Below are 19433 nucleotides of genomic sequence, written 5' to 3' on the forward strand. Positions count from 1 at the left end.
GAAGATGCCTATTTAGTTAGCACTTTAAAGATACTCCAGTTGTATGTGCTCGGAAACACAGTCGCAGGCATGGCTCCATGTCTGAACTGTGCGCATAATAAAAGATGAAGAAAAGCGCTTAGTACGCCAGAAGCGAATACCGACCAAGTTAAGATGATGTCCCACCGTACATGTCTGATAATAAAAGCAACGGGCGGGATAAGCTGATAGAGCTCATGGGCTCAACCAAATGATTGCAACAACAATCATTTGCTTGAGCCCATGACTTCGTCCCGTCACTTGATATTATAAAAAAAATAATAAAATGTAAAATTTACACCCAACGGCACATTTAGGGAAACCCTTGTAAATTTCCCAAAATAAAACAGTGCTTTTTCAAAAGTCTAGTCGCTTATTGCACTTCTTTTATTTTAGGTCTAGTTCGAAAATAAAAAATTTGTCGACTGTCATTTTTTTATTCATTTTAACCACTTTCCAGATACAGATTTATCAAGTGGTTCAAGGTTAATTTTGCTTTCTTGTAAATTGCGTAAACTTTAGTTGTAACGATTTTTTACTTAATAAATTTCGAATTATTCAATGTGAAACTGTTACAATATTTAAATTTTCAGCTGTATCTGCTTTTTAACAAAATGTAAATAAAATGCTTCATGTTTAATTTCACTTTTGTTTCATAAAGGTTGAATAGGGATGTACCAAAATAAGTCGATATTAAAAGATATTCATTCGTTACTTTTATTTGTTCCGCTAAATGTACCGTATGTGTGTGTAGATGAGACATTACTATTTAGTTAATTCATGTAGGTATGTACATACGTATTAGCAGCGCACAATGCCCGTAATATCATAGGCAACAACCCAACAACAGTTCTGGTGGTCATTGTTATTCTTTCCGAGTCTCAAGGACTTCTTCAGGTGCAATTTAAGCCGTAATTTTGTGCTCAAATCGCGTCGAGTTAGTTATACGTTCCGTAGGCCATAGTCCGTCAGACTGACCCAATGCGGGCTAACCCGTTCCAAGTCTTCAAGACTTCACAGGTTGTCTCAGGGTTGTGAACTTTTTCGACATGTAGGTTTCAAACACTCACAGTACATACAATAATTCAAGTAACATTTCTTAACTTCAAAAAAAAATTGAAAGAAGACTTATCTAGCTCTTAGGTTAGAAAGAAGACATCTTCATCAAAGAAGAATCTTTTTTGTATTTTTGTATGGTTTTTTTAATTGAACATTCAAAAATCATTGTATTAAAGAAAAATTTTAATTGGGAAAACACATTTTTTATTTCATTTTTTTTGTAATAATTTTTACCCCTACCTTATAAATATAAAATAATATAAATTGTCAACAGCGTAATTAAGGTCCAAATAATGAAAATGTTTAAAAATAAATATTAATATTGAGTTCTTAGGTTTTCGCTTAGAAAATATTTTTCCGGATTTAAATCGCGTATATATGTTTTTTCAAAAAACCAGGTTGGTAATTATAAATATTTTGTTATAATTACTTATCATCTTATTCATAGTGTTTCAACTGTCTAAGATAAACCCAACATTACTTTTGTATCTCTAAATGAGAACACTCAATCCCATTTGAAAAACGATTTTTTTACTTATAGTCAATTACCCCCCAATCTAATCACGGATCATTGACCCCACTTCCGCCACAGTTGTGACACTCGATACCAAGACAAAACAAACTTCAACGACATGCCGTTAAAGCATAAAATGCCGTGAAGAATTTCAATTGTCAGCGGAGACATTACTAAATTAAACGGTCTAAATTATTGGAATTGGTCAAAGAAAACCGCTACAGGATTTTTTGCACGAATCTAACAATGTGGTTGTTTCACACACATGCACCAAGTGATAGTCAATTGCGCAATAATGACAGCGTTAAAAAATCGACCTTAATTCATTTAAAGTGCCCTTACATTCAATTTGAAATTCGTTTGAAAAAATTTTTTTTCGAAGACTGAGTTTTAAGTAAACTTGTTCACGCAGCACTTACTAAAGAAATGTCGCACCTGGTGAAACGCGGAGTAAACTGTAAAAAATGTGAAAATTACTTAACAATGAAATTTATACGCAAAACAAAAAAAACAGAGACACATCATTAATTTTTCTAAAGAGGGCAAAATGCCTATTGAAATAATATAACATTTATCAAATTCGCTCCGTAGCACAAAAAATAAAAACATACCACTCCTTCTAACGCAAATTTTTGCAAATGTAAACTAAGACACTGTTCCCCCGGAGGTGCGATATGATAAAACGGACTCAAATGGTTCAGTTGATAGCTTCAAAAAAATCAAATCAATTGACACTCTTGCGATAAAACGGTCCTTTTCTCCCTATAAATTACTTTATACATACTCGGGTATTTTCCCCTTTTAAACGGACTTCAAAAAAATTTGTGAACCGATTATGATGATTCTTTTTTTGTTGGAAAGAAGGTACTTCAGTAGTTGTCTTATTTAAATTTGAAGAAAATATTCCACATCTAAGGGTGGCTAGCTAGGGGATGAATGACTTTTGAGATCGGTTTTTTTAGTACTCTGTACTGAGATTATTTGTTGTTTTTTTATGTCATTTACATTCCATTCCACGCCAGCAAAATGGTTCAAAAATGTCAACGCTTAAAACACAAGAATTGCGAAGGAAATAACTTGAAAGTTTCAAAGAAACAACCAACAACCGTTTTTTTATTGCAGTAGGATACCTACCTCTTTCTTCGTTCAAAACGTAAACAATAATATGTTGGGCAGTTTAAAAATTCTTGATTTTTAATGCCGTTAAACTCATCATCATAAAACTTAACGAGGCTGTAATCGATGTACTAACCTCCATTACATTATTTCCAGGGCGTTTTTCTCATTCTCCCCATGATACGTGGCACTCACATTTTCTTTCTGTTGTCGTTTGCTAATTTTTTCTTCAAACTTAAAAGGGGCATTACCCAAATATTGCAACCGGGAGGCAATGAAAATTCTTTACAACAAACTCCCAATTTTTCCCAGTTTCTCAATTAGCAACGTAAAACAGCAGCGTCCGGCCAATTTCATAACGGTCGACAATAGACAATAATCTTGTTACGAGAAAACTATTAAATTCCATCCGTTCTATGCTCTACTAAAATGAACTCACAGCCATTGGAAATAAGCAAGATTACATTTCACAAGCGTTGAACGTCTCTTGTGTAAGATTTCATCGAAATAACATAACGAACAATGTCGCTGAACAATCATCTCGTTTTCAAACATTTCATGATTAAGTGCCTAAATTCGTTTATTAACCGACTTCAAAACGACGTTCTTAATTATTATTTTTTGTTGTGTGCATGTTAGGCGATTGCTGACATTACGATGCCTTAAGTTTCTCAAACTCGTATCTTATAAAGAGTGATCATTCAGCAGATGGCAAAACTTTCCATTTATTTCAAATTTCTTATCAAGAACTTTAAAATATACTCAACAAAATTTGTAACCACATAATACCGTTATAATTCCTGACCAATCTAATTTGAACATTTGATGAAATACGAATACATACATTTTTCTTTCACCTAAAGACACTGCCTCCTAAATCCCTTCTTTTTTCCATTCCCGCCATTTGTTCCCAAGAGAATTTTAAAAGCAATGTCATTGGCTAGTCGAACCGGTAGATAAAGTGTTCGCACCAATCACAATCAACACCGACGCGCCATCTACACAGTAACATTTCGGAAACCTAATAATATCAATTAACAAACTTTTAAATGAATACATGGAATAAGCTTATTCACCCTTATAATATTTACATAAATAATTAATGAAAATAATTTTCTATTTTACGATTATATATTTCTTACAACTTTAAGAATAGATAAGAGCCAGTGTGTGAGCTCAGCGTGCAAAATACATATGTATACACATTTAGAATAATAACGCATAGAATGATAGTTTCATATCAAACGAACTGTCACAAGTGAGGCAAAAATCAAATTCATGTAGGCGTAAGCAACTTGGATCTACGCTCATCGGCACGCACACAAATATACAAATAATGATGCCATGGAATAACATTTCCCTGAAAAGTGGGGAAATTGTATCTTGCTTAACTCATCATTAAGTTAAAGGTGCCTACAGATTTGCTTGGTTTTGTCGATCGTTACTGTCAATCGACAATGTCAAGTGACAAGAATTTTCAAAAATTTAATTTTGATAATCCTTGTGGAAATGGCATTTACATCTGAATACACGATGACGGACATGACTTTTCAAATAATAATAATAATAATAATAATAACGCACACACTCAACATAGCCCCGCACTAGGGAAACCCTGTGTCGCGGGTGCCATGGACACACACATAGACAACCACAAATTACATCCAAACTCACGAGAGAAATAAATGTAGGCCATACAAATATTTCTCCCGGCCCGGGAATCGAACCCGGGGACCTCTGCGTGGCAGTCCGGTATGGTAACCGTTGGGCCACGGAGGCAGTTGATATGATAATGATTCCCATATGGCAATAAATGCAATATGGGAATCATTTTCTAGGTATTCGTGGTGCTCATTACGAATATGGCACTCATTTCTAAATCCAAGATGGCGGGCACGATTTTTCGAATAATGGCAAGTTGGGTATCATTTTCGAAGTATTTGGGGGTGCTCATTACAAATACGGCACTCATTTCTAAATCGAAATTGAAACAGAATAGCGAAATTGGGAGAAAGAAATCCGTTACTTTGCAACATTTTCGTGTCTTGTTGCAACGAAATTAACTTTCGGTTTTAGTGAATATTTATATAAAAATACAAGTTGAAACGCGTTACTTCCTTGTGGAATGTAATGTTAATATCTATTTTATGTTTGTCTGACGTATTTTTACACTCATTTATAGCACATTTCGTAATTTTTAGCTAAAATTTTTGAACTGTTCGCGGTGCAAGTTGACCTTGAGCACTGAAGGTCCGCCCGCTCGTGTAGGCCCATTGGGAGCGCTTCAATTTGCCTCACTTAGCGTGTGCGGACTAGGTTTCTATACGTTATTATTCTAAGTATACACAATGCATTTTTCGCATTTCAGTTACTTTGTGCTTTTAGATACGAGTTTGAGAAAGTAAGGCGACTATTTGTGAACCGATATCGATGATTCTTTCTTTGTTTTTTGAAGAAAATATTCCTCCTCTAAGTGCGCCGCGCAGCGACCGCATGCATCTAACTGTCATGGCAAAATACGATCTAATCATTTAGGTTTTACGTTTTAACTTAAATGAGCATCACGGGCGCATGTATTACTCAGAGGAATTTAAATGTTGTTGCCTAGTAAATAGAATTCAGATTCGCTATTAATATACGTGAAAGCGTGGTAACTAGGCGGCCGCCGCTCGGCGGCCGCGCGAAATCTTTCGAGTCGTGTAACTGTGCGCTTAGGGTGGCAAATGAAGGTATGAATTTCAATTCAGTTTATAGAATTTCACTCACTTTCCGTTAACAGATTTCAATAAAACGTGGCAAATGGATGGAATCCACAAACATTTGAGGTCAGTGTTTTTTTCATAAAGTTATAATTATTTTATAACATACTGTTCTGAAATTGGCTCTAGTAGAATCGATTATTATGTTAATATAAAAATGTTAAAATCTGCATAAAATAACAATTAATGAACGGAACAAACGTCACACGGAACGACAATTTTGAAGATAGTGTTGCGTTACCATAAAGGAATCAGGAAATAGTGAGGCACCTACATTACATGTTTCCGGATATATCCGGAAAATTTGCATCAGTTTTTCATTAGAATCTTGCTATCGATACATGCTTACTTTACCAATTTCTGCCGCCAAGCAGTAATGGTAGCATTACTGTATTACGGTTTAGAAGGGTACTGGTGAAATTCTTCTCAGATCTTTGTGATTAAAAGTTCTGAGTGGCAACACGACTGTTATGGAAAGACGTGTAACCATCAGGCGCACGACTTGTTCGTGCCGTCATTTGATATATATACATATATAAAAAAAACATGCATTGTATTTTGCATATTAAGCGTAAAATACAGTGCCCAATTTGTCGTAACATCTCGTAGGCCTGTATGAATTTATAACCATATCCTAAGACTAGATAGAAAAAGCAGGCAAGTATACGCATTACTAGACCCCTAGTAACCTACGCTGGTGTGGAAAATAACCAACGGTACCCAGAAAATTGGCAGGATGTGGGGTAGCGCAACATCCTGGAGAATAATTGGGGACTGTGTTCTGGCAGTTGGTGAAATCTGGATTGAACCAGAAATATTTTGTTTCGTAAATTGTTGTAGTAATCACACCGACGATGAAGTCAAATGAATTATAATAGAACCTTGAAAGTTATGAAAAATTGCGCCAGAAGTAAAAATTTGTTAACTTTTGAGACTTTTTTCCCCAATGAATATCATAACTGTGGCCAGATAACATTAACTCGAACCATATTAGGTGTATCTAATGTTCACTCCTAGTTTTATTCCATTAGCAACCGTATTAGCAAGGCGCTTTTATTTCAGTGGCTTTACTAACACAGCGAGAGTGATGCCGATGAAAATGATACCAGATAATAATCGTTATTCCTCAAAATTACCCACAGTATAAAAACAACCCCCGAGTCGTAAATAATCACGGTCCATTTCTTTTATGTTTTTTATGACTCAATCTGTATAAATAGCCTCGTGAGTCGCTGAGAATGAGTAGATGAGATTCCTTTCAGGTCATGTAAACCGACTCGGAAACAGCTGTTTTAAGTTAATTTGCGACCTGTCGAATCAGGGGGGGAACTACTCCGTTCTCCGTCCGATACAATTACTGGACAATTCTTCGACGTTACTATCGAATAAATATTAGTCGACCAAATCAATAAACAATGTCAAGTATGAAGCTTAATTCGCATCATACGTCTTGTAATTTGGTCGAATATTACTCATTTCAAAGTAATTGTTTCGGACATAATGTCAGCCGGAGAACGAGTGTATAGAGCCAGATTACTGTAATAAAGAACTTAAATTCATACACGTACCAATGTCAAAATGTATAAAGGAAGACAATAATGCTTTCTGCCACTGCGTTGTTGATTAGTCCCATTTGCCTGTAATTTGACCAGTACCCTAACTCTTCAAACCTGGAACTCCATTACTGCTTGGCGGCAGAAATAAGTAAGGTGGCAGTACTTCCTTGGACTTATAACTAAAGATATCGATAAATTTCATGAAATACCTCATGGTAATATTCAATTTTGTATGCCGCTTAAACACGGGTGCATTCTCGCCTCCATGCCGTGACAGCAGTGCGCAAGCGCATGAACACACGCGTCGTCACGTGACAGATAAATCACGCAAGTCTAACGGTGTATTTCCACCGGCGAGGCGAGACGATTTTTAAAACTTGTATGGCAAAATATCAATTCTCTCCTCGCGCATCTTCGAAATGGTCGGGATTGACGAGAATGGGCGAGACGGGATTTGAAATATTTGTTGATGTAACAGTGAACCGTATTGCTGCCTACATAGACTCTTTATTAACTCTGCAACGGAAACACGATTTAAGATGTCTCGTACGATATCGCGCTCGCGTGAGATTGTAGGATACAGTCGCGTGCATTGAAATGTGAACGTTCCACATTTTCGAAATTATGTAAATATTACATATTTCAAAAAATGTACCTTGTGCTGTTTTCAAAAATATGTAATGACGACTCCATTTTAAAAAAGATATACTTTTATTTCAGAGAAAAATAAACAAACTACAGTCAATGAAAAATATATAGTCCTAGTGTCATACATGTATCCAAATCATTTTCGAAAATATTTATACAATGCATGTTATATATTTAAAATTGCATTAAAATGTACACGATTAGGACTGTGATTTTATCATAATTATGTAACCACTTTTAAAACATTGCATCGTTTTCAAAAATATATACATATACACAATATAGTAGCAATATAATGTAAACATACCAGCGCCAGTTGTAAATTTTTATGTGTATTTTGTTAGTTCGTAATAATTGCCCTGGGATAAAAGATTATATAAAAAAAAGTTATTTTCGAAAAAGTTCTTTTTATATTTATTTATTTTATCTTAGAAGGTACAAACAGCTTATATTACACTGCCTCAGTAGCCGAACGGTTACCATGCCGGACTGCCACGCAGAGGTCCCAGGTTCGATTCCCGGGCCGGGAGAAATATTTGTATGGCCTACATTTATTTCTCTCGTGAGTTTTGGTGTAATTTGTGGTTGTCTACGTGTGTGTCCATGGTACCCGCGACACAGGGTTTCCCTAGTGCGGGGCTATGTTGAGTGTGTGCGTTATTATTATTATACAACATGATTATTTCTTCTTACACTATCTTCATCTGATTCTTCTTCCGTTAACATATTTAATAATAAGAATTTGCGGGCCATGGTACTTTATGGAACAGCACTGTGTCTTCACTATCCATAACCCTAGCGCGAGACCGCGCGCGCTCGCGATGGCAATTTTTGGTGGAAATAGGTCGGCGAGATTTCAATTCCCGCCTCGCCTCGTCTCGTCTCGCCTCACTGGTGGAAAAGCACTTTAAGATCAGATAGCTTTATGCGATAGAATGATTTCAATAACTATGTGTATAAAAACATTTTATATGTAAGTCAAACAGGTGTTAATGGTGTTATGCTAATACGAGATTCTTTGGATGATGGTAATCAACAATCATAATGATTATGTTTTTTTTATAACATCAAGTGACGGGACGAACAAGTCGTACGCCTGACGTTAAGCTACACGCCTGTCCATAACGGTTACAGGTCCACTCAGAGCTTTAAATTGCAAAGTCCTGAGGAACAGTACCACTGCGCCCGTCACCTTGAGACATAAGTTGACAAGTCCCATGTGCCTGTAATCTCACCAGCACCCTTACCCTTCTAAACCGGAACATAGTAATGCTCACAGTACTGCTTGGCGGCGGAAATACATAAGGTGGCAGTACTTCCCTGGATGAACTCTTTTATAAGGAGCTCTACTGCTGCTGTTATTATAGACTTTGGAGTATGCTAAAAAAAACTCCAGGAACATTATAATACTATTGCTGATTTCCACAAACACAAGCCATTTACAACTACATTTCACACCCTCAAAGTGACGAAAACTAACGTTTTTGGGAACTGACAAAATATTAACTTAACTGCCTCCGTAGCCGAACGGTTACCATGCCGGACTGCCACGCAGAGGTCCCAGGTTCGATTCCCGGGCCGGGAGAAATGTTTGTATGGCCTACATTTATTTCTCTCGTGAGTTTGGGTGTAATTTGTGGCTGTCTATATGTGTGTCCATGGCACCCGCGACACAGGGTTTCCCTAGTGCGGGGCTATGTTGAGTGTGTGCGTTATTCATTTATTTATTTATTTATTATTTATTATATTTTTTTAAAGTTTACGAAAAAGCTGTATCGTTTTTCACTTGAAATAGAATTTTCCACATTTGAATAACGGAACGGCATGTAAGGCCCAGATTTTTAATTTATTTTATCAGTTTCTAAATAATTACTTTTCAAATCACGTTATTTCATTATGTGTATTTCAGTATAACTGTGTGACTTGATGTAACTACAAAGTTAAAATTTAAACCACATAATTTTTGTGTTCTACCTACCACAGTTTATACACATGTTATTGTTGTTTTATGACAAAAACTGTGACGGGCGCAAGACCTAGCTCCCCAAAGTACTGGGGATTCTAGTATGGGAGATAGGCACAACTTTGTACCTGTTAGTGTTTTACAATAAACCTATCTTTTTTTTTAAATAACGAGTGATGGGATGAACGAGCAATGTGCCTGGTGCCATTGACTCAGAGTTGTAAATTGCAAAGACCTGAGGATTGTTGTCATTGTTACCCACCACCCTAAGACATAATGTAGACAAGTCCCATGTGACTGTAATTTCACCAGTATCCTTCAAAACCAAAGCGCATTAATGCTCATGTTATAGTATTCCAGCACACAAGCCCTGCAAGGGCACTACAATGATAATAAGTTAATTAATTATTAATCTTGTACACAAGCTATGTCAATAATAATTACAATTACAAAATATTAAAACCAGTATAAAAATTTTGATCCAATATATAAATATAGTGAAGTCAAGCTCCAGCTTCCTACACATGCATCAAAAGGTTCAAAACTTTTTGAAAATATGTCAAGTCCCTAATTCCGCGTTAGATCTAAAAGATTAATAATCAAAATTTGTTTTTTATATGGCAAAGCACTTGAAAGTCAATAAAATCAGCACAAAAATAGTTTATTTTTAAAGGGATACAAAAATCTGGCAATCTGCTGTATAATAGTGTATGCATTGGCAACTTCCCTGGCCTTGGCTATGATTGCACTAATGCTCATTGCTCAAGTGCTGATTAAGGAAATTTAGAGAGTTGTACTTAACTCAAGGGTATATGACCTTTACAAAATATAATAATGACATACAAAGTCAAAAATTGTTTTAAAAAAATGTTAGCACTCAATGTCAATGAAAAAAATGAACATTTTCTTAACGTAAAAAAAAATATAAAAAATTTATTTCAAGACATAATTGTTAGGTCAATTCAGGAATCTCATGCATTTTTACTTTCTACAAACTTCTTTCACAGTGATGTTAAATACCAACATAAAAAAAAATAGATACCTGCAAAGTTGAAAATGTTAAGATAAATAGCAATGGAATAAACAAAACATGGTTCAATATGTCAACTGTGTGACCTTAACAACATCCTCAGAAAAGGAATAGGAATTCAAACTCAGAGGAAATGATTCATAAAATTGCCCCCATTTTATCATCAAAACATACAAAAACAATTCAAAGTAACAGAGACATGCAGAGTAAAGTTTTTCTCAGACAAGTTTGTACATATTTTATTATTTGTGTTTCTTCTTACTACAAACAACTCGAAAGACATACATAATGATTTAATGTTATACGTATTGAGGTATCTAACTCAGAACATAAAAGATTTTGAAATTTTTTATTAGTTTTCCTTTTAACAAAAAATGCAAAAAACAGCAAGAATACAGGCTTCGAAACATGGAGAAAAAATTGCTAATCAACATATATCTACTATGTATTAGCATTTATTGTTATTGACTATATGGTAAGCTACTCCAAACAAATCGCCAAACACCTGTGAGTCGATGTGACACAAGTCAACTTTACTGTCCAAATCAATTGCCATATTGTGCTAGAAGTCTCTGAAGTACATAATTTTATAACTAAAAAATATTCCAGAATACTCACAGCCATCACCATCTCGAAGGGGAACTTGTGGACCCTTACGGGAGACTTGAATTCCTGCACCATGTTTACGAAATCACAAAAAACGATTTACAAAATAAAAAGGATTCGACAATCCCCTAGGTTTGTCAATCTCACACGACGGGCATACTATTGCTCACAAAACACTAGTACGTATCCCTTATTGAGCGCCTTTCACTAAACAAATTCGCGCACTGCAAAATAAACGAATGTCTGTCGTGAACTTGAAATTCACCCATCAAACAAAATGGACAAACTCGCAAACTGACTGGATTGTTTTAACTGAAGTCAGTAGCAAAACGAAATTGATTGACAGCTGATTGTGTTACTATTTTATGACATCCTTTTTCTATTAGATAAAGTAGATTGTCTTATTTTACTCTAAATTTACAAAAATTACACAATTTTTGTAAATTAATCGAAAAATAATAATAAGAATAATTTCAAATAAAATCAATTGTTTTTTGTATCAATAAAAATATTTTTCAAATCAATTCTATTTTTTTAAGTTGGCAAATATAATCGTATTTTTAAAACGACAGACAGTGTTACCAAATAAAAAAAATCGCTTGAGACCGAAAATCCCGGAAAGTGCCACAAACTGCAAAACTAACAAGAAAATAGTGCTTTGGATCGTAAAATTGTATAAGCAAAAGTGTAGAATTATATAATTTGCAATTCACTTGCGATAAACAACCGTAATAGTAAAATTTTGAAAAAAAATAACCTAAAAAAATCACTTCCGCAGATTCCACGTCGCTTGTAGCTAACTTCAAGACAGTGAGTAAGCGAGCATTGACGAAGCACGAAGCGCGAATGTCGCTTTACATCATTTGAAGACTAATTTCTTGCTTGTCGACATACAAAACGAAGCAAAATTCTGGCAAAATTGTGCGCGTTCGTGCCCGATGTCTAGTGCTGAAGTCGCCGATAATTCCGTTGACCCCCCGGCGAAAAAGCGGAAGCTAAATACAGGAGCAGCCCATTCCAATTCCTCAGCAATGGCGAACAATGGGACGCGTGTAGAAGATGAAATCGACGAGAGCCTGTACTCGCGGCAGCTGTACGTGCTGGGGCACGATGCGATGCGGCGCATGGCCACCTCGGACGTGCTCATCTCAGGGCTTGGGGGCCTCGGCGTGGAGGTTGCCAAGAATGTGATCCTCGGTGGTGTCAAGTCGGTGACCCTGCACGATGAGAGAACATGTACCGTGGCCGATCTGTCATCTCAGTTTTACCTGTCAGAAGATTCGATCGGTCAAAACAGGGCACTGGCATCGTGCGAGCAGTTGTCAGAGTTGAACCACTACGTGCCTACTACTGCATATACTGGACCTCTGACTGAGGACTTTTTGAAGAAGTTCCGTGTGGTGGTGCTGACGGGGGCCTCGTGGTCGGAGCAGGAGAGGATCGCGTCTATAACACATGCAAATAACATAGCTTTGGTCATAGCTGATACTCGTGGGTTGTTCTCACAAGTGTTCTGTGACTTTGGGCCAGAGTTCACTGTGGTGGATGTGACTGGAGAGAATCCTGTGTCAGCAATGATTGCAGATATTACACACGAGTATGAGGCTGTTGTAACTTGCTTAGATGATACACGTCATGGACTGGAGGACGGAGACTATGTCACATTTAGTGAAGTAAGTGGTTTTCATTTGGCAACTACTTTTATTAATTATTACCAACCCATTATATGTCCGACTGCTGCGCACAAGTCTCCTCTAGAGTGGACTTTTCTTCATACTTCGGATTGTTAAAAGTGTTTGACATGCCGGTTTCATTAAAAGGTACTTTTTTAATACTAAGTATCGGGGTGAACAAGTCATGCACCTGGTCCATAAGCGACGTGCCTATCCATAACAGTTGCAGTGCCACTCAGAGTTTTAAATCGTAAATATTGTAAGGATGCTGTCACTTCGCCCGTGACCCTGAGACATAAATTGTCACGTCTCATGTGCCTGCCGGCTGCAGCTTTCAAATGCCATCTTATTTAACAGCTGTTCACTTAGAATATTGATGTAGTATAAGGTGTCTTGCCTTTTTTTTGGTTCTGGATCCTTGACGAAGGCAATTTCAAGTATCTTTAGTTTATGGTATAATGCTACGGATTGAGCTGAGCAAGGTATAATTATAATCAACTCCATGTACCAAAGATAATGTTATGACTAGGCATTATTAGAGCTTTCTGCATTTAAGATTTTGCAAGTCATTATGATGTTATGGCATTTCTATTTTTACATGATGATTTTATCTCTTACTCATGTTTTTCATAACTAAAACATGATTTCTAATTATGGTGCAATTTCTCTCTCATTAAAAAGATGAAGGCCACCTTGGATTCAATTGACAAGTGTGGCAAGAAAGCTACAGCCTTGGCCAAAAGTATTGAGCACCCATGATAACTTACTATTTTTTGGGGAATATGAAAATGGAATAATTTGAAACAATTTATACATGTTAATATTACTATTTAATCAATAAAAATCAATATTTTGTAGGTCCACCCTTTGCCTTAATTACGGCAGAATTTATTTTTGGTAGAGAGCGAACAAGATTTTTACAGTCTTCAGGAAGTATAGCGTTCCATTCTTGGCGCAGACGGCGTTTTATTTCTTCCATCGTGTTTATTGAGTGGCGCCTGACGGTGCGCTTTAATAAACCTCATAAATGTTCTGTGGGGTTTAGGTCCGGAGACTGGACAGGCCACTCTAGAAGCTCAATGTTCTTTTCTCGAAACCATGTCATAGTGTAGGCAGATTTATGACACGGCGCGTTATCCTGCTGGAATTTAACGCCATCCATATTTGTATCGCCAAAAAGGGTTGAAAATAAGGGCGGCAACTCAGATTCCAGGACGTTAACGTATTTTGAAGAGTTCGTGCGGCCCTCACACACGAACATTTCGCCAACTCTTGAATCAGCTATGCAGCCCCAGACCATTATGCTACCTCCGCCGTGTTTTACGGTTGGTACTACACAGGCTAGACTAAATTCTTCACCTACCCGGCGGCGCACAAAAGTCACACCAGGTGTACCAAAAATATGAAATTTAAAAAAACATAGAGACCTCGGAATTAATGTAAAACATTTTTGTCATTGAATTTTATTTTCAAATCATATTGTTTAATATCTTTAGAACGTGAAATTACCTAACTCACTTCAAAGTTTGACTCGTCTGACCACACAATATTTGACCAATCTTCTTCAGTGACACTTTGATATTTTAAGGCCTATTCATACCGAGCCTTCTTGATGTTTTGTGAGAGTCATGGTTTCTTCCTGGCTTTACAGCGTTTCAGGCCAACTTGCTTGAAGCCTTCTTCGAGTAGTGCAAGCAGAATTTGATCACTTAATTTCAACTGAGAGATCAGGAGCGAGGTCTGAAGAAGATTTTTTTCGATTTTTTAGCGACTCTCTCATTAACTTTTGGTCCTCACGATCCGTGGTGATGCGATTGCGCCTTGTTCTGTGTCTGTTCCTATGACATCCAGTAGAGGCGAATCGCTCAATAGCATATTGCACAGATCGGCGCGAACATTTCAGTTTTAGAAATCTCTACCTGTGATTTCCCTTGTTCATGAAGAAACTGTATTTGCACACGTTGTTCCAAACTAAGTTTGTTTCTTTTAGGCATATTGCAACAATATCACTAAATGTAACTAAACAAAACACCAAAAGTGTACTAGATCACTGGATGTGCACGTAACGAGCGATAGTAGTGAACTGAGAAATAAATACAAAAATGGTAAAATGACAAATTTTATGGCACCAGGTGTTTTATTGCTAGTTGCGATGTGGTGGGCATTGTTCTTAAACCTTTATAGTTGCCGAAAAAATAATCCTTAACAATAGGACCTGTTTTCTGCAATACTTATTGTGCACATTCGGGATTTTTAGGGTACTCAATACTTTTGCCCATGGCTGTATGTTGTGGATGTTCCAAGAAATCGAATGAGGCACTTTAGCTTCCACATTTATATGGCGAACGGCTATGGAGTGGAATTCCCTGCCTGCAGACTTTTTCCCTGAACGTTACAACTTGGACCTTTTCAAGGCGAGAGTGAATAGGCATTATTTAGGTGTGCATGGTCCATCGTCGACTTTATCGTCACTTTCCATCAGTTGAGGTAGCAGTCAAATATGCACTTAATTTTTAATAAAAAAAAATTAAAGATATTAATTGGAAATAGATATTGAATTTGTACGTCATATCTGTCCCCACTGGGGTACGGACATCTGCCCATCACTCTCCTGACATACCTCATGTGCGTCTTATACTCACATTAATCTCTTTATGGTTATGCATTTAGATTCAAAAGTTTAATGACTTTAACAACCCACACATGTAAACTTTAATACTATAGTAAGAGATGAACTTGAATAATGTGAAGTTGAATAATATGAGTATAGTTAGTTATATTAATGTACAGTTAGCAACAAAGATAACATTCTTTGTTTTGTTGTAGATTAAAGACAAATTAGTTTTATTCTGACTACAGTATTTACAAAAGTTGCTTAAAAAAGGAAATGAAATTATTTTTCCAGATTAAAATCGCGTGTATATGTTTTTTCAAACAAACCAACGTTTTGTACCCTTTACAGGTCCCATCGCTTGAAAAAGCTTTTCATTGTTGGAGCCTTGCAATTTTTTGTGATATATATTTGTTTAATTTATCTTTATAATTATGTATGTTTGTAAAGTATAATTTTGTTACTTAAAAATATGACTACCTATTTTATTTACTTCTTCTAAATAACCAAGTAATAATTAATGAAGTTTTTAACTGTTTATTTATATTTACATTTGTATATTAAAGTATATATATTTTTAATTGTGAATATTTATTTATTAATGAAATGAATATTAATTAAATATTCACAATTAAAAAATATGGGTTAAGTAGTCAAGAGGTTGTTATAGCTACACAGTAGAATCTTATTAATTCCATTACCTACTACTTTACACTTTTCCTGTATTTAACCTTCATATGTAAATGCCTCAATGCTTTATGTGTTTGAGAATGATATAGTATCGTTTACATTGAGTTTGCAGTGTTACTGTACTTGTAGGTTATTATCATAATTATCTATATTCTAGTAGAGCCACTTTTTGATAGTATTAATCAATTCAGGTTTTTTTAATTTAAAGAAAAATGAGATACATATGTTATTCACCTATTTTTGGTACTATTATTTATACTTTTGAGGTGGTTTGCTTAGGGTCTGTGCCAACCATCCCATTTTTACCATTTTGGCGTCAAGGTCAACAACCTTGAAGAGTTGTATAGTTCTGATTTTTACATAATCAAGTCAGAATTTCGTATCTCAATAGAACTCAGAATAATTGAGATATCGAGCTGAAATTTATACCAGGTACAGTACACATGTCACATTTAAGAATGGAATTGTAGCACCTTTCTTCAATATTAGTCGATAGACTTACAAGAATTGGAGAGGAGGATGTGGGTTATGTTTTTCTGTATCTAATGGAGCAATAAATGTTTTTGACGTAACTGCACTTATGCCATTCTTCCATGAAGGGTGCGAGATGTTCAATCCTGAGTGTCCAGTGACAGACCTATCCAGTATAAATATCCCTCACTCTCTCTGTAGAAGCGAAATGTTATGATGATAGTAATGAAGTCAAAAAGCAAATTTAACCAGTTTTTGTATGTTATTTATGTTACTATGAACTATATGTGTCGTTATGTCCTATGCACCTCCTTACTCCATGCTACCGTTTGATGGGCGCACAAAACCCCACTCTGGGAAGGCACACGCCACAGCCAGAGAATATCAAAATAGTTGAAGCCAGGAGAATCCTTCAGTTCTTTAACACTTTTGGCCTTGATTTTTATTTTAACTACTGGTCGTAGTGATGAAGGACCCCAAATTTCCTGAATTAAGTCACTATAATATTAATTAATAATAAATTAGTACATACTCGCAAGATGGAGTGGCTAGAATTTGTTGACAAGAAAAAGTATTAGTAGAAAAAGAGTCAACATAGTGCCTTGCACAGCATGCGTTGTCAAAAATCATCTTCTACACACAGCGCCGGCGCTAACCCATGTATCGCCCGGGTGCAACAATAATACCCTGGCGCCATCTAGTAGGCACTAGTAGGCAAAATAAAATATTTAAAGTTATAATATCTTTGGAGTCTTCGCGAGCGGCCCTCTGGCGCCCCTACTCGGCACTGTCTCCATAGCGGTAGAGCTCCTTGTGAAAGAGTTCGTCCAGGGAAGTACTGCCACCTTATCTATTTCTGCCGCCAAGCATTAAGTTAGCATTACTGTGTTCCGGTTTTGAAGAGTGCTGGTGAAATTACAGGCACATGGGACTTGTTAATTTATGTCTCAGGGTGTCGGGCACAGTGGCAGTGCACCTCGGATCTTTACGATTTAAAGTTCTGAGTGGCACTGCAACTGTTATGACCAGGCGTGTAGCTTACCATCAGGAGCACGACTTGTTCGTCCCGTCACTAGATGACACAAAAAAAACCTCAAGTTATTAGATCTTAAATGCACTCTCTCCTCCTCACTTTAAAAAAAAGCTTTAATTTTGAATATACGCCGAATTTTCATAGAGTTCTTAGTGTCAAGAAGACGGAATAGGCTCTCCTCACAACGCACCCTCAACACAAATACACACCATACAGTATGTACTTGACTTTGGTCTGTAAAAATATTTTAAACCACTATAATACCTGGGGGCTACTCCCGTTCATCAGACATCCGCCTGAAACAATTACTGTCAAGTAAGTAATATTCCGCTATAGTCATCTATGGTATAGTCGACTATGGTATGGTGGTTATAAGACGCATGATGAGAATGAAGCTTCATACTTGACATTGTGTTTTCACTTAATCAAGTATTACTTAGCTGGCAGTAATTGTTTCGGACAGAGAACGGGAATAGACCCCCTACTTGCTTGTGTATGTGCTTTTGTTTAGCTGATAATGTACATTGTGAATGATATGACCAGACTGATCTTCTAGCCTTTTAACCGCCATAAACGCTTAAAAGCGTCAATGAAACCATGTGTTATTTATATCTCCGTGTTCTAGTTGGATTTTGTGATCAGTTATGTTTTTCTTTAAATTAGGCGAATTAAATTAATATAAGGTTAAAATTCATAACATTGCACCCCCATGGAATAATAGCATAAGATAATTGCTCCATGACATACAGAAAAATATAACCCACATTCTCTCCAATCCTTGTAAATGTATCGACTAATATTGTAAGTAGAGTTATACAAGAATTGGAGAGGGCGTAGGTTATATTTTTCTCTATCTAATTGTAGCAATAAACTTATTTGACGTAACTCCACTTATACCGTTCTTCCATGAGGGGTGCGACATGTCACATCTCTAGACTTGGCGGCTAGGCGGTCAAAAGTCTAGAGAAAAACCTCAATTTGTACTATACAATACAATACAGTATACAATAAGTCCATTTTTCTCAACTGTATTATAACATTCCTTTAAGTGACATTAACGTATAGACCACGCCTCTAAATGCACATTAGCAAGTTTTCATTGCATACCAGTAAAATCGATAAAGTCTTCATGCTTCATTCACAAAGCATGCCACTTTTATTGATTCGTGTTGGAACACTAACCCTTAGTTAAACTTCTGTTATTATTTACCTGAAATTGGGATGTAAACACGACGCCTTGTCGTAGTAATGACTTTAGTAAATAATATATTCTATTGCTATGTATATTGTTTCACGTGTAAGTTAGAATAGAGTAGCCTTTGCCACCATTTTACTTATTGGCAATTGTTGAAAGAAATAAAGATAAATGTGTCAACAATTGAATTTAAAAGAGACCATAATTATTCAACTTTGTCTCAGGGTGACAGGCGCAGTGGCAGTGCCCCTCAGATCTTTGCGTTTTAAAGCTTTAAGTGACACTGCAACTATTATGCATAGGCGTGTCGCTTACCACCAGAGTCACAACACACTCGTCGCGTCACTATCGTGAAAAAAGACTTCAAAGTAAATAATTTTCCATAATAAGTTAAAAAGAAAGGTTTCTGCAGAAAAACAACTCTTGTAATTATAATTTGGAATATATTATAATTTTTCTTCTGAACTTAATAGCTGATTCATGAAACTGTC

General features: G+C 36.2%; 2 protein-coding genes across 2 annotated transcripts in view; one reads left to right on the forward strand and one right to left on the reverse strand.

Annotated features, from left to right (window-relative positions):
• LOC113225806 (protein real-time) overlaps positions 1-11421 on the reverse strand; it is a 91334-nt gene extending 79913 nt beyond the window's left edge. Inside the window, exon 1 of the mRNA XM_026458246.1 lies at positions 11282-11421. Coding sequence (XP_026314031.1) covers positions 11282-11344 — 63 coding nt within the window. The 5' untranslated portion in view covers positions 11345-11421. The remainder of the gene's footprint in view (positions 1-11281) is intronic.
• Positions 11422-12103: 682 nt separating this feature from the next.
• Positions 12104-19433, forward strand: part of LOC113225807 (ubiquitin-like modifier-activating enzyme 1) — a 20842-nt gene continuing 13512 nt past the window's right edge. The window contains exon 1 of the mRNA XM_026458247.1: positions 12104-12942. Within this exon, the coding sequence (XP_026314032.1) occupies positions 12208-12942 (735 nt within the window). The 5' untranslated portion in view covers positions 12104-12207. The remainder of the gene's footprint in view (positions 12943-19433) is intronic.

Source organism: Hyposmocoma kahamanoa, unplaced genomic scaffold, assembly GCF_003589595.1.
Source record: "Hyposmocoma kahamanoa isolate Upper Pololo Valley unplaced genomic scaffold, ASM358959v1 175, whole genome shotgun sequence".
Classification (NCBI taxonomy): Eukaryota; Metazoa; Arthropoda; class Insecta; order Lepidoptera; family Cosmopterigidae; genus Hyposmocoma; species Hyposmocoma kahamanoa.